General features: G+C 36.1%; 1 protein-coding gene across 2 annotated transcripts in view; it reads right to left on the reverse strand.

Annotated features, from left to right (window-relative positions):
- Positions 1–39: 39 nt before the first annotated feature.
- LOC124537809 (cyclin-dependent kinase inhibitor 1-like) overlaps positions 40–13896 on the reverse strand; it is a 32199-nt gene continuing 18342 nt past the window's right edge. For both annotated transcript variants that reach the window (XM_047114718.1, XM_047114719.1), the window contains one exon: positions 40–2552. In XM_047114718.1, the coding sequence (XP_046970674.1) occupies positions 2407–2552 (146 nt within the window). In that variant the 3' untranslated portion in view covers positions 40–2406. The remainder of the gene's footprint in view (positions 2553–13896) is intronic.

Here is a 13896-nt window from a genome sequence, read left to right on the forward strand (position 1 = left end):
AAGTAAGGTTGTTGAGGATAGGAAAAAAAAAACAACAAATACCGTATGAAGTAAGTTTTTTTAAAACTAATTTTAAGTTTTATACATTACACAATATAATGATATGGAACTCGATACACTATAAAACATTAATTAGACAACAGTGGCCGAATATTTACAGAATCAAGGCAGACATATTGAAGTAAACGTGATACATATCGACATACAACTATTCGGCTCGGACTTGCCTCTGGAGCTTTAATAATTCACAATATATATTTCTCGTATCCCAAGGTCTCGCTGACTGTTATTTTCCGCTTAATAAATACACATATGTGCGCAATATGTACAGTGCCGCGAGTCGACCGAACGGCCAGCGGACTCGAACAGACTAAATACTCAGTCAAAATTTACACAAATCATACATTAAGAAAACTTTATATATTAACAAAAAAATAATAAAATAAAAATTATATTTGATGTATTAAATTATTTCTCATTCGCTTTTATCAGCCAGGGATACAGTTTTTGTAGTTACTCAAGTTTCCTAACGCCCATTTTCAGTAACTAACACTATTTTAAACAAAAAAATAATATATATAATATGACAAATTGCATACAGTAAAATTATGTTCTGAGATCATATTTAATACATCACAGGTGTTAAAGAGAATATATTAAATTAAAATTATAAGAACGAAGCGCTTTCTGTGTCCACGTCCAAACCATCAAACGAATACAATCTCTTTATCCACAAAGAACAACGTCGCGCCCGTCGCAACGAGCGAGCGACATCCGAATAGAATTTCCAAACAATAAAATTATATCAAACACTTGGTGTGATCTCTCCAACAAAAGCCTTCGCGGTTACAAATACTCGTCCAAAAACTACTGGTTTTCGGGCAACTATTTCTAACACATTGTATCTTAAAAAATATCGAATTTCAATATGTAATTATTTATATCTGTTGGTAGTTATGTATGTCGCGTCTGTTTCAGAGATCACACGTAAACACAATTCATAAAATCAAGAACAACGTCAAACTCTATAAACAAGTCATATGCGACCGAGCGCTCGCAGCGATTCCAGCGCGCCCGGCGCTCCCCCAACATCGTCCAACCGTTAATTCATTTATAATTTCATTTAGTCTAGTCAGACCCACCCAGAGCTCTCACTTTGGCAGCAGGCGCCGGCGCGGGCCGGCACTAACATATAAAACCTAGCGAATTTAATCGTAAAGATGAATGAAAATGAGTGTCTTTTAAATAACCCCCGCGACCCTTCGACCTAAACAGACGTGAATTTGTACTTTAATAAAGGGATCGCGGCCTCTATCGCAATTGAAAATGAATTTGGAGGTCCAATCGAAACAATAATTAATTAATTAATCATAAAGATATATTCCATTAAAATAAAACAACAAAACGAATACGCTTACACTTTAAAAGTTATAGATTGAACTCTTATTTAAAACACAAATACTCAACGTTTCATTATAAAATATTCGTATCTAGTTTAATATTAAATTGGCAATAATTATGTTACGGTGAGGTAACGATACAATCCTTTGAGTATTTGTATTTCATTAAATCTAACTTGCTCTTTAATGTTTCCATGACCTTTGGTGTGCTTGCATCCCTCGCGAGTGCGGGGGTTGCAAGCACAGCCTGGTAATCGCTCAACGAAACACGTCAAGAATACGACCGCGTCGGTGAAAATTTAATTTCCAATCGCGCGGTCGCCTTCCCGAGGCGACGATTGTGACCTTCGTTGTAAACAATTCAGTTAATGCGTGTATAAATTAGCTCCGAATATTTATATTTCTTGGTACCTTAAACCGAACACTAAACCTATCTCTACGACTACTATAACTTAATTTATTTGTCAAAGAGATCATAATAAACTTATAATTAATTGTCACATAATATAAATATATTGCCCGGGACTAAGTATTAAATTACTGCAAGTTGTGAAATAACAAATTTTTTTGCCTGATAATTGTTATTGAGCAAAATTTGAAATAATCTTGTGATGCTTTCGAGTGACATTATCGGGTCATAGTAATATATTATTAAATCGTATGCTATTATAAATGTCTGAAACTATCTTACAAATTACTTAACGTTATTATATTGTTCTTCAATGCGATTGCATCATCGACAATCAAAATAAATTAAGAGATATAAAATAAAATTTGCACAATTGCCTTACAGGACCCGCGCGCGAGTCGAACGACGCCATGATACGTGGGAAATATATTCAAACATGATCTGAGGTAAATCCATCACCCAACCGAAGCCTTCTCGCACGACTCTCGTTGGCAGGAGTTTGTTCTATTTATGCCAATCTAATATAACCTTTCCAGCGAGCTGCCATTGGCCATGTGTCCCCGTTCGTGGCGCGGTCGCCGCGGCGTGGCGGGCGGCCTAGCTGGTGCGCTTGAAGTGCGCCTGCGCGAGCCGCGCCACTTTGGGGGGGCGGATGTGCGCGCCGTGGCCGCACTCGTGCTTGTGCTTGTGCGCCGGCGATTTCTTCCCGCTGGTCGGTAGCCGCTTGCGGGGTTTCAGGAAATCTGAAAATAAAAATTAATAATTAAATAAAATATGAATAAATATGAGACAACATCACATACATTACTCTGATCCCAATGTAAGTAGCTGAAGCACTTGTGTTATGGAAATCAGAAATAATGTACGGTGCCACAAACACCCAGACCCAAGACAACATAGAAAACTAATGGTAATCTACATCGACTCGGCCGGGAATCGAACCCGGGACCTCAGGGTGGCGTACCCATGAAAACCGGTGTACACACCACTCGACCATGGAGGTTTACAAATGTCTCTTGAATACGCTTTGAATGAGTGACGTTAAGGTTTAATTGATATTATTATTTTTGTTCCATTAAAATATGTACTGCAGGTGTGGGAAGGGTAGGTGCTTAGAAAAAAATATACATTTAAAAAACGTAAAACTAGAACGCATGCATTATTAGTTTTTTCGAGCAACTTATGCATTCGAAGTGCTCGTAAAATCTACCGAAGGCGGGGCAGGCAGCAGCAGAGTGATTTGGGCCAAATTTTACGACCTCACAAACTGGAGTTTCGTTAAGACCCGGATGGCTGTTCATAAGACCCTTTCAGTTGACATTTTTACGACTCCATCCGCAGGGATAGAACCGTAAAAGAGTCCCACTGGCGCACTTAATGCACCGAATTCTTTTTAAAATATATCTCGGAATATTTGTGATTTTGAGAAGCATAACATTAATAAATGTATAAAAGTTTAACGATCACTTTACGGCTGTTTAATCTGTATTGTAATGGCTGTGATTGTTATAGGTTACATGTAACGTCTATTTTACAGTACGTCGTGTAAATTTCAAAGTTCATGAGCGTCGAGATTAGATAACACACGCATGTTGGAAATATGCGAGACATTGAACCTCAGTCTCGGTCATCCTTGTACCTTTCCTAGTATTTAACGGTCATTCGATTACCTATTGTACTATGGACATACATCTATCTAGTTAAAATAACTAAACGTAATTCGATCGACGTTGTGTACAAAAACGGCATGGCAACATCCGATCTGCTCGCTGAAGGTCAAAAACATTGATTGCCTTCGTCTTCGCTGACCACGTGGTCGCCCAACGTACTACGCTTGTTAATGTGATAAGAAATACTATGTCAAACATGTAAAGTTATATTCATAATCATATAACGTTATAATGTTATTATCGTCGTACGTCAGTTATCAAGGCTAATTTTATCGAAGATTTTATATTTTGATCGAAATATTTTATGGTCAAAACAAATGTCCTTGACTAAAACAATCTCGATAAGGAAACTGTGATATTAAACGTGTACATACATAATACGATGGAACCAGTTCACGTAACGACTAAAGAATATATTTTCGTTGAAATCACTGCTAAAAAACTATGGGGCGTCAGTTTGTGCAATCGGGAACTATGTCAATGACGTCACGGCCATCAAGGCCGCCTGCTGACCACGAGGTCTGCAGATCAAAGATTTCCCGCCAAAATGACACGAACCGCGTGTTCGATATTCAATGAATACGTTATTAATATATTCACTAAAGTCAACCTAGTAACTTTACGGATGTTTGAAACACATTAAACATTTAAATTATTTGATTATATAATTGAAAACGTGCTAGAGAAAAAGTAACCTCTAATTCTAAATACGAATTCGATTTTTTAAAAATTCTATTAATATTTTGCATTCATAAAATAGCACAAACTCATTAAATTTGCTTGCCTGATGCAAACAACGAGAAAAACACTTTCACAAATGTTACGCAATAGTTTCCCGCCAAACGTTCAATGAAGCATTTCGCGCCATTTTCTCAGCAATATAATGCGACCGATTTGCAGAGCGCGCTCATGATATGAGATTAAATCTACCGTGGTTTCGTATGTGTTTCGTCGGTCTATAAATGCTTAGATTGGGTTCGCGTAAACATGCGGGTGTATGCGTAAACAAAATGGCCTTGGAGATCGTGCGCGTGCGCCGAGCGTGGTCGTGTCGCGTCGCTTCTATTCAAAACTCGCACATAGTTATCAATGCTTTGAACATTATCAAATTTTATCTTTTGCAGACTAATACAACAGCTAACGTGGTCTTATTTCAAATATTATTACTTTATAATGGATGTTTTAGTAATGGACGAGTTTTCAATTGCTTAAATTTAGTATTTAGTAAAGTATTTTTGGGTGTTTTTCCTTTTTAGTTTTATCGAATCGAGTTCATTGAAAAGAGTACAACCTATGTACATATATGTATTTCACAATTGTGGAAGTATATATTAGTAACGGTGCTTAGTGTGTACAAGTCACTCGAATACGACAGCAAACTCTTTATTGAGTTACAGGAATGCCTCGGTTATTTTGGGCGACCTAAATATCTACATGGAACGACGGGCAGCGCACGACGTTCGTTTCGTATTGTTAGTTATGTACTTTATAATATTTTACCACATAAAACGAATATTTCACTTTAAAAATACATAATAATTTTACTGTGAGATAAATTTAGCACAACTTGTGTACAAAGTAAAGACAAATTTATTTTTCAATGTCAACTAAAGGTAGGTAATTAAATTGAAACGTAATGAAAGAATAAGAGAAATATCTTCGCTTGGCAACAACTGAAGTACTGTGACTGTAGTTAAACAATGCACGAATGCTGCGCACGCGCATCGAAGGCCGCGTATGCTGGAGAGACATCCGTCGGAGTCGTTCTTACCCGAGTTGAATCTTTTATGGCAAATGATAAAAAATGCATATGAAAATTTAAATATCTTTATGATACAGAGACGATACGTGCAGCTCTCATCCTGAGAATCCTCATATTATCTCACTAGTCACGTTTCTATCACTATCGTCTCCGGACTTCAAATAGTTTCATCTTTGACACTTTCCCTTCGTTTTTGTCGCACGTATGCAAAATACGTAATAAGTAACACGCAGCCTGGGTTCAGTGACTAAAGCGACAACTACTACTAACTAGAATATCAGCAAAAAGAGTGCTTTATATTTCAACTAATTTAACATTCGAGTAACAAAAATTACTGCATTACATTGTACCCTCGAAATCACTGCACCGACGGTTTCACGCATAATTTCGTGAGGAGGGAAAAATGTTTAGCTGCTAAATGCTGGAACAAGAGATGTTTCTGCCGGCTCGTGGGAATGACGAATGAGCTTCTGGTCACGATTCGAAAAATAATTCTGCTGTGCAGTTGTCTTTTTGGTGCGTTAAAGGCATACTCTAGACGTATCATTAGTCAGGTCCATCGCGTGTGAAAAGTTGTTCCAACAAATAGGGGATGACGTATGTGGTGTAAACGGCCGTAATAATGAATACACGTGAATAAGACGACGATAGACTGCGCCCACGCGCTCTGTAGTCGTCCGCAGCACTCGTGTATTTCGAAATATATTTTTTAAACGCGGCCAATTTTACAAACATTTCTAACAATCTGTGGAGCTCGAGACTGGTTTAATGACGTATAGCTCCCAAACAAGTCTAAACTTGATCGTGCGCGTCCCGTGCTCGCTACACTTGCTACACGTAATCTCGTTGGTAGGTGTGTATAGTGATCGTAAGGGGGTGGGGGGGACTTATCGAAAAAAACGGGCGCGGATTTGTCAGGCGTAGGCGGCGACTGCGCACCGCAACCAAACAGGTTAGTCGCCTCGTTGCCCTAGCGCATACTGACGTTTTTTTCTACATTATGCCACAGGGTTACTATCGTTGCTAATATTTCAGACCTAATTAGTTCTAAGATTTTATAACAAGTTTCATCATAATTTATAAATGCAACATTCACATGAATAATGTAGTTCACAGACTACCTCGCATAACGAGTTATTAGCTTTGATTAAGTTATATACGAGAAATATCGTACCCCATACATCTAGTTTTGGCAGGAAACATAATTGTTATGGCAATGACGGCTAGATAGCGAAACGGGAATGCCACTCGCTTGCATTGTGATTACGAACCAGTTCCCAAATATCTAGGTCAAGTGAAAGGCGATTCGATGTCAAAACGCCTGCTTATTGCGGATACATTGCGTTACGCGACCGACACACCGACGACTTTTTCTTCCTCCGTGGCTATAACTGAATGTTTTAATCTACGATTTTATTCAGTCACGTTTGATGTAAAAATAAATCGATTAAAGATATTCTGTTCCTATTTGTGGTAGACGAACGTGTTTTTAATCAGTGGACAGCCCTAAACAAGTAGTCTAGCACAACTGGACGTTCGAGATAAAAAGAGTTACAAAAAGCAATCGTGTGCAGCTCGAATATCCGTATATCGTCGCTGTATATATATTATATCTGGTGCGCGGCTACTGGTTTTGAGACGTGGAAGCCTAAACAAACAAGTGACAGGCAGGTAGCGGGCATTGTATCCCTCTTAACATTTGTCCAATATTATCTGATATAGTTTATTTAAATTGTGGTCACTGTCATCTTTTTTATTTGCCCCGTCTTGACGAGAGGGCCTTTTGTTTTATTGCTTGGAATGAAGATAGCGAGCGTGACAAATATACTTCCTCGGCTTTCTCGAAAGATTTACTCGACGTAAGAGACATTTCAATTTATGATCTTTCGCATTCATAGTTGTTATAAAATTTAAAGAATTCAGTTTAAATAAAATCCGATGGGCGAAATGATAGTTTAATTAAATTTACATTTCCGTCAAAATAAATTATATCGTGAATAAACAAAGCTCTCGCAGGAAATACCATTGTAGTCATTATAGAGCTCGGCCAAGTGAGTCACGGGACGCGTCCAGGTTTGTTTATTAGCCCATTTACTCAGCGTAGCGGTGATGTTGTGCAAACAATAGTTACCTCTCCTTACTTTCGTTTTCGAGTGCCGTTTAAACACTTTCATCAATATACAATTAATTGTATATCACATTAGTTTTATCGCAAGCAATTAATATGTCAATACACGATGAAAAATACGATCGATGTTTTTTAATCGTTGTTCTAAAATATACATAAAATGCATGCTACTAAATAGATCAAAATTACAAGCTACAAGCGATCTGGTATCAAACAGGTAATTCAGACAAGTCTAGAAGCCTGTCTCGTTCGCTGCAATTATTCAGATTTGATCTCTTAAACAGGATGTCGTAAATTGGATGTTTCGCAGCATTGAATTCGAGTTGATACATCGAATTAGCGTTTTTGTCCGAGTGCATTTTTTGTTGCATTAGACGGGACGGTATAAAATTAGTAAGTTACCACTCACTTTAAACGAAAATAGCTTCGAAGTCCGAAATCATTGTAACGAATAAGGACTAAAATGCTCTGCTGAGTGTGTGTTCAGTTTACACGTTGTTGTCAATAATATCAACACCGAAGTGAAACACGTTCGCTTGGATAGTGATTTTGCTTGCACTTGACAAAACCTTTGAAATTGATTTATAGCTTGACCGAAAGACATACACGGGTTTATGTGACGTATGTGTGTTTAATTTTAGACGAGAACAGGAATGTCATGAATAGAAAGATTGTGGAATGTTGATCGACTTACGTAAGGCGCATTCGAAACTAGAATATCAGCATCATGAATGTATTCGATTAAATCGATAATAAACAATCGCCGAGCGAAATACAAAGTAATACAGTATCAATGATCGTGGTTTATTCAGAAAGCGCATAGAAACCAGAGATAAACGTCGTCGTAACTGTGAAAGTAAGTGAGAAGGAAGCCATTGTTGCGTGTCCAAGTGGTAAACACAGTGAATGGCGAATATCTAATGACGCACCGTGTAATGGCGCTGTTTATTTATCCTACTGGCAAGTTTTACAAACATCTTTTTGTATTATTAGACAAGTGTTATATTTAGAATTGTTTTAAGCCCAGTAACTAAAACATGTGAATCTTAATCGAAGGTAGCGTTCAAACCTAGGCGAAATCGTTTATTTTTATATGCTTAATATGTGATCAATGTATTTTTTTATTAATATATTTTCTTATTTAGCGTTGAAAAGCTTTAAACAAAAATATTTGTCGTAATTCATTTGTAACTGAAATGTAAAATTTAACAGGAACCAAAACCAATACATCAATAGATTCTTATTTATTTAAATAAATTATAGCTAACAAGAATTATACCGACGCTTAAAAAAAAAACAAAGAATGCGATGAAATATTGCTCAGGTTTTCGAGGTTTTGTTTAACGATACGTAAATAAAAAAAAGGAAAACAAATTATAATTATTTACCTGATTTCTCTAGAGTTAGCCCGTGGGTGTTACGGGAGGTTCAACGACCTGTCTAGTTAGGTTCTAGGAGCAGGTGTTCGACTTCGAAATCTCGTTTATTACATCGAATAGCTTTGGATCCAATGAAAAACTTTTATAAGCTGTATAATAGCATTTAAAATGGTTACTTCTAATCGTATTGATTGAATTTATATCTCGAGGTCCGGGGATTCGTATAATAACGTCCCCAATAGTAATACATTTTTACGACCCAAGACGACCGTAACCATTTTAATAAATTGTTATTTATAAGATCTTAATTATGGTCGAATGACGTTTTTGGTATTAATGAGATAATATGCCCGTAGTATAATGTATAAATGTTTGTTAGTTGAAACAGTAAATGGTATTATTGCGCTAATGAAAACGTATTCAGGAGATTGAACAGCGTTTCCATTGAAAACAATCATTCGGAGAGGTAAACGTGCACAGTAAACGAATGAGGAGCCTTAATGAACGGCTAATAAAGAACACCCGGTGGGCGGCAAGTTCAAAGCAAGGTGGGGAGGTACGGACACAGCAGCCGTGTGCGCGGGCGCATCAGCCAGAGGCGATCAAAGCGCCGCCATTATCAGCCACTTGAACTATCATGGATGGCTCTCATTTTGAGGTAGCTACCGGCGTACACAGTATCTTTATAATCTATATACGATATTCGTTTTCGAGTTTACAAATGCATTCCCATGAGGGCTGGAGGTTTTTATTGCTAGGTAAAGTGGTCTTTTTTATGATTTGTGTAAACGCTTCTGTTAAATTTATTTATTAAATAGAAGAGTTTTTGTTTTGGTTAAGTTTAAAAGAATTTAAAATCTCATAAAACAAACGTTATTAATGTCATTTTTGTTTTAAGAACATTTGTAGCACAACAAAAACTCACATTGTAATACTTTACTATTAGATTATGTTTACAAACTATTCACTACTTAAAGTATTAAAAACATCCAAAAAGCTTTAACAGAATGATTATATTCGTAACGTCCAATTGTGTTTTGACGTAATTCTAGGTAACGTTAGCAAAGACCGACCAATTTGGACAAACGAAATTACAGCTCGAATAGAAACGGTTGGAGATTAAAACGGACACGCAATCTTTATTCCCATGGTCGTTAAAATTTTAAATACTTAGAAACAGGAGCCGAAATGGCTTCATAAATCGGGAATACAATGAGATCGATAATACCAAAGACAGGTAACGGGTAAAACGGTAGCTAAGTTAGTAAAGAACAATGTCTGTATTGTGCGACGCATTATTCCGAGATCTGGGTATTGTTGTCAATGGAGACAAACGGGTTGATGGTCTGGACCACTTTAGATATAAACATTGGTTTATCTATGCTCGACAAGATGTAACGCATTGTGGAGATGACCTAAGGTGACTTAGTTCGACCTCTGGACCAAATTTGGGAACAGCTTCTGTTGTTCATCACGCATTGTGCGATACAATGGATAGAAAAGATGGGATCAGAGAGGGGAGAAGCTGCTAAGTATTACACGAACAATAGACACAAAGACTGGTGTATGTTTACCCATGAATGTGGAATATAATGCACAATAGCCGATGCTATGCTAATAAGTTCGTACAACAGATTCATACGACTATTCTCAAGATAAGTCTACGTGTATAACGAATTCGCGTTTCAAGTTAAATCGTGCATATTTAGGGAGACGAGATCGCTTGTAATCCCGTTTTTAAATGGTCTATTTAGACGTTTGCTAACTGTAATAGTGCGTCTTTGTTACGCAAATTAACGAAATTACATTTCTTTTGCTATTTTCTATTATGAATACTATTATGAATATTATTTGTAATGTAAAGTGGTTAATTAATTCTGTACTTCTTCAGAAGAGGATTGTAACAGATTTTGTTATTTTTGATCCAATTTAAAGCAGCTGATAGTTGGGTATTTTTGCTCATTTAGACCCCGAATATCGACATTTGGTAGATGCAGCTATTTAAGCAATTATAATCGGTGTAGTGGCTTAGAAGTCCGGGGCACGGCATCTGCGGGCACATCTGGTGCGAATTAGCAACTCTCACCGCGTATTAAGTTGCATCGCGCCGGTACTCGAGTTACTAGCTCAGTTCCATCATGCTAGGTTTACGGACGTGGAATTAAAAGCGTTTTACTTAATGGTCTCTTGAGATATCCCTTAAAATGCATAAGTGCCAAAGATTACGCTTATCTTAAGTGGCGAGGGCGAAAGCTTGCAATCTTTCAAATGAGTGGCGGTGATTTTTTTCCTATTACGAACGCGTTTCCCCGCTTTGATCTCATTTAGGACTTTTTTTATCACGTCTAAAAAAGAGGTTGAATTTGTAACATGTAATTTTTTTCCACTATCCGAGGACAGTGATCGCTTCACTAAGTTCTGTAGTCCATTAAAAAGTAATAAAAATTTGTGTCCTTTTTTTTGTTACTAAATGCATTTTATAATATTTAGTATACAGGACACAGTTCATTGGAACGTCTATAAAAAAAGTTTAATCTGAGCAGATACAATCGACGTTGGCAAGGAGCCAGGACCACCCGGTAGGTGCGATCTATTTCCTCAAAACCTGACTTCGTCACGATTTCTGATTAAGTTTTAAAAAAGGTATTGTGCCAATAATCAACACCTTTCGACGTATACCCTCGTTTTGTCTGACGATGAGAAACTAAATCGGAATCAAAATAAAACACGAACGGTACAATGAAATCGTAACCGTACAAAACATTTCGTTAACTGTATAATTTTTCATAAATAATATTTTTACGACATTATTATGCGCCGCGCGTAAGGTTCTTAAAATTTTTACTAACTAACATTTATGAGTTGAACACTCGTTTGGACAATTTCCACATTTTAAAACGTGTGAAAGCAAAACATTGAAGGGTCGAGGTTGACACCAGTCATAAAATTACTATGCGTACGCGCAGACCGGGCGGGGTCGCATAGTAAAAACGATTGGTCAAGCATTGATGGATCAAATAAAATGATTATTATTTAAGAAAAGGAATTATGAATATGGGTCAGCGACGGTCTTGGGAAAGGAAATGGTGTACTAAAGTTGTTACGAGTTTGTTTGTTACGAGTTATGAATAATCGAAAAGCAACTTTCGTAATAGGAGCTATGCAATTTGTATGCTACGACGATTTGGACACCGGATAGGAAACATTCACTCGCGATAAAATATATCGTTAGTCTAATAAGTATCGACATTATTTATATGTAACATAAATCTATAATGTTCGATAAATTTACTGAAACTTTCTACCATTATTGGGTGCTAATAAATAACAGCACTATAAACAGAGCTAATTACATTTTGACGTGGGTTTAATAGGATCGTATAATGCGGACACAATTATCTTATAAATTTTATGTTGGATCTGTAATAGAGTACTTTGAGGTAATGAACGCATTACGAGGAGATAGCTGTTTTTACCTACAGCTAGACCTTTACAGCCGACACTGTCCTGCACGTGTGTTGCAGCATAATCAATCTAACGGTACGAGCTGTGTGTAATAGTTTCGACAAGACAACAATGCAGTTGGTTAGCTCCAAATCGAATACAAATCGAGAAAGTTTAAAAAAAAATGTTAAATAATGTTTTAACAAATGCATGTGATATTAAGATAATTTAGATGTCTATCAAATTCGTGATGTGACCCGTGGGAACATCGGGTCGCTGAAAACTGAACGGACCTGTTTGCGTATGCACATATATGCAAATATCGTGTGATTCGGATTTACACAGCTCGTATAAACTGGATCTTATCCGATTTAATATAAACTAATACTCGTTTATTGACTTTCGTTTCGTTTTAATCAGCCTCCGCGACTTTTATTTTTTTATTATTAAATTTAAAATAAAAACTTATTTTTTTTTAATTAAACAACACAGGGCATTCGTTGTTTTTTTTAATAGTAGTCTTTCCCACAAGATTGTAGTAACAATTTTCGCATATATTATATTGTTAAAAGCTTACCGTTTATAAATATCAAAACAAAACGTACCACAATATTTGAACTGTTAAAACAAAATAAACCTTATAGTCTTGTGTTTTTGGATTATATTGCTTTCACGCAATCAATTTTAACATCCCGCTGTGTAACGTATAATGCAAAATAAATTCATTCCGTCTCAATAATTTAGTTTAATTGCATGATTACATTAATAATTATTTTGTATCGAATTTGCATAAAACAATAGTACATAAAATAAGAGGTGAGACGCCTTAAATTCTTGTATTATAAAAGTGTTTTCGAGTGTAGCAATTAAGACCTTTATAACGTCTATAAATTTAATTGTTTCTGTAAAATAAATTCCTTGTTTCGATACGACTCCTTTAGTTATCATATGTAAATGTGTATATTTTTTTTTGTTATTTATAACTGTCGGTTAGAAACATTGACGTTGGGTAAACAGTTTTGGAAACGGTAATCTTAGCTCTCATAATTTTTTAAATGGAAATCAACCTATATACTTAAAAATTTTTTAGTACTCTCATCTGAATTAATGACAGATTTATTTCAGATACATAGATTACACAGATTTGAAATCCTTTCGGTTAAAATTTCTGTGATCTAACTGGGTCTACATCACTATGCATCACGTAAAGCACATATTAACTATAATGTTTGCTGTTGACGACTACTTTAATCTACAGAACATCACTATGAATTGCGATACTACTTTTAGACTTTCGCAAAACGTAACTAAAGTAAACATTCAATAAAACTGTTAAGCTTAAATACACTGAACTATTTTTATCAAAAAAAAAAAAAAAATAGTCGTTCTGATAAAAAAATTCCTCGTTTTAAGCATTACGATCGTGTATTGTTTACGTTTAGTCGTTTACGACCTATGTCGTCCAAGGTTGCTGATAACGGTCAGTGTAACAACCGTATAATAGTTAAAATAAATTCATTTTCAACACCAATTTTTTGGACGGTACAGTTAGGAAATGAAATATAACGCTTACCTTGAAATTGCGCTAACGGTTATTGACTAATTTCTGAAAGTCATAACATATTTTATATGGAACTCAATGTAATGTACGTTTTATTTATTACAAACATTTTTTGATAATTTATCTATTTGACTGTACCTCTA

Source organism: Vanessa cardui, chromosome 19, assembly GCF_905220365.1.
Source record: "Vanessa cardui chromosome 19, ilVanCard2.1, whole genome shotgun sequence".
Lineage (NCBI taxonomy): Eukaryota > Metazoa > Arthropoda > Insecta > Lepidoptera > Nymphalidae > Vanessa > Vanessa cardui.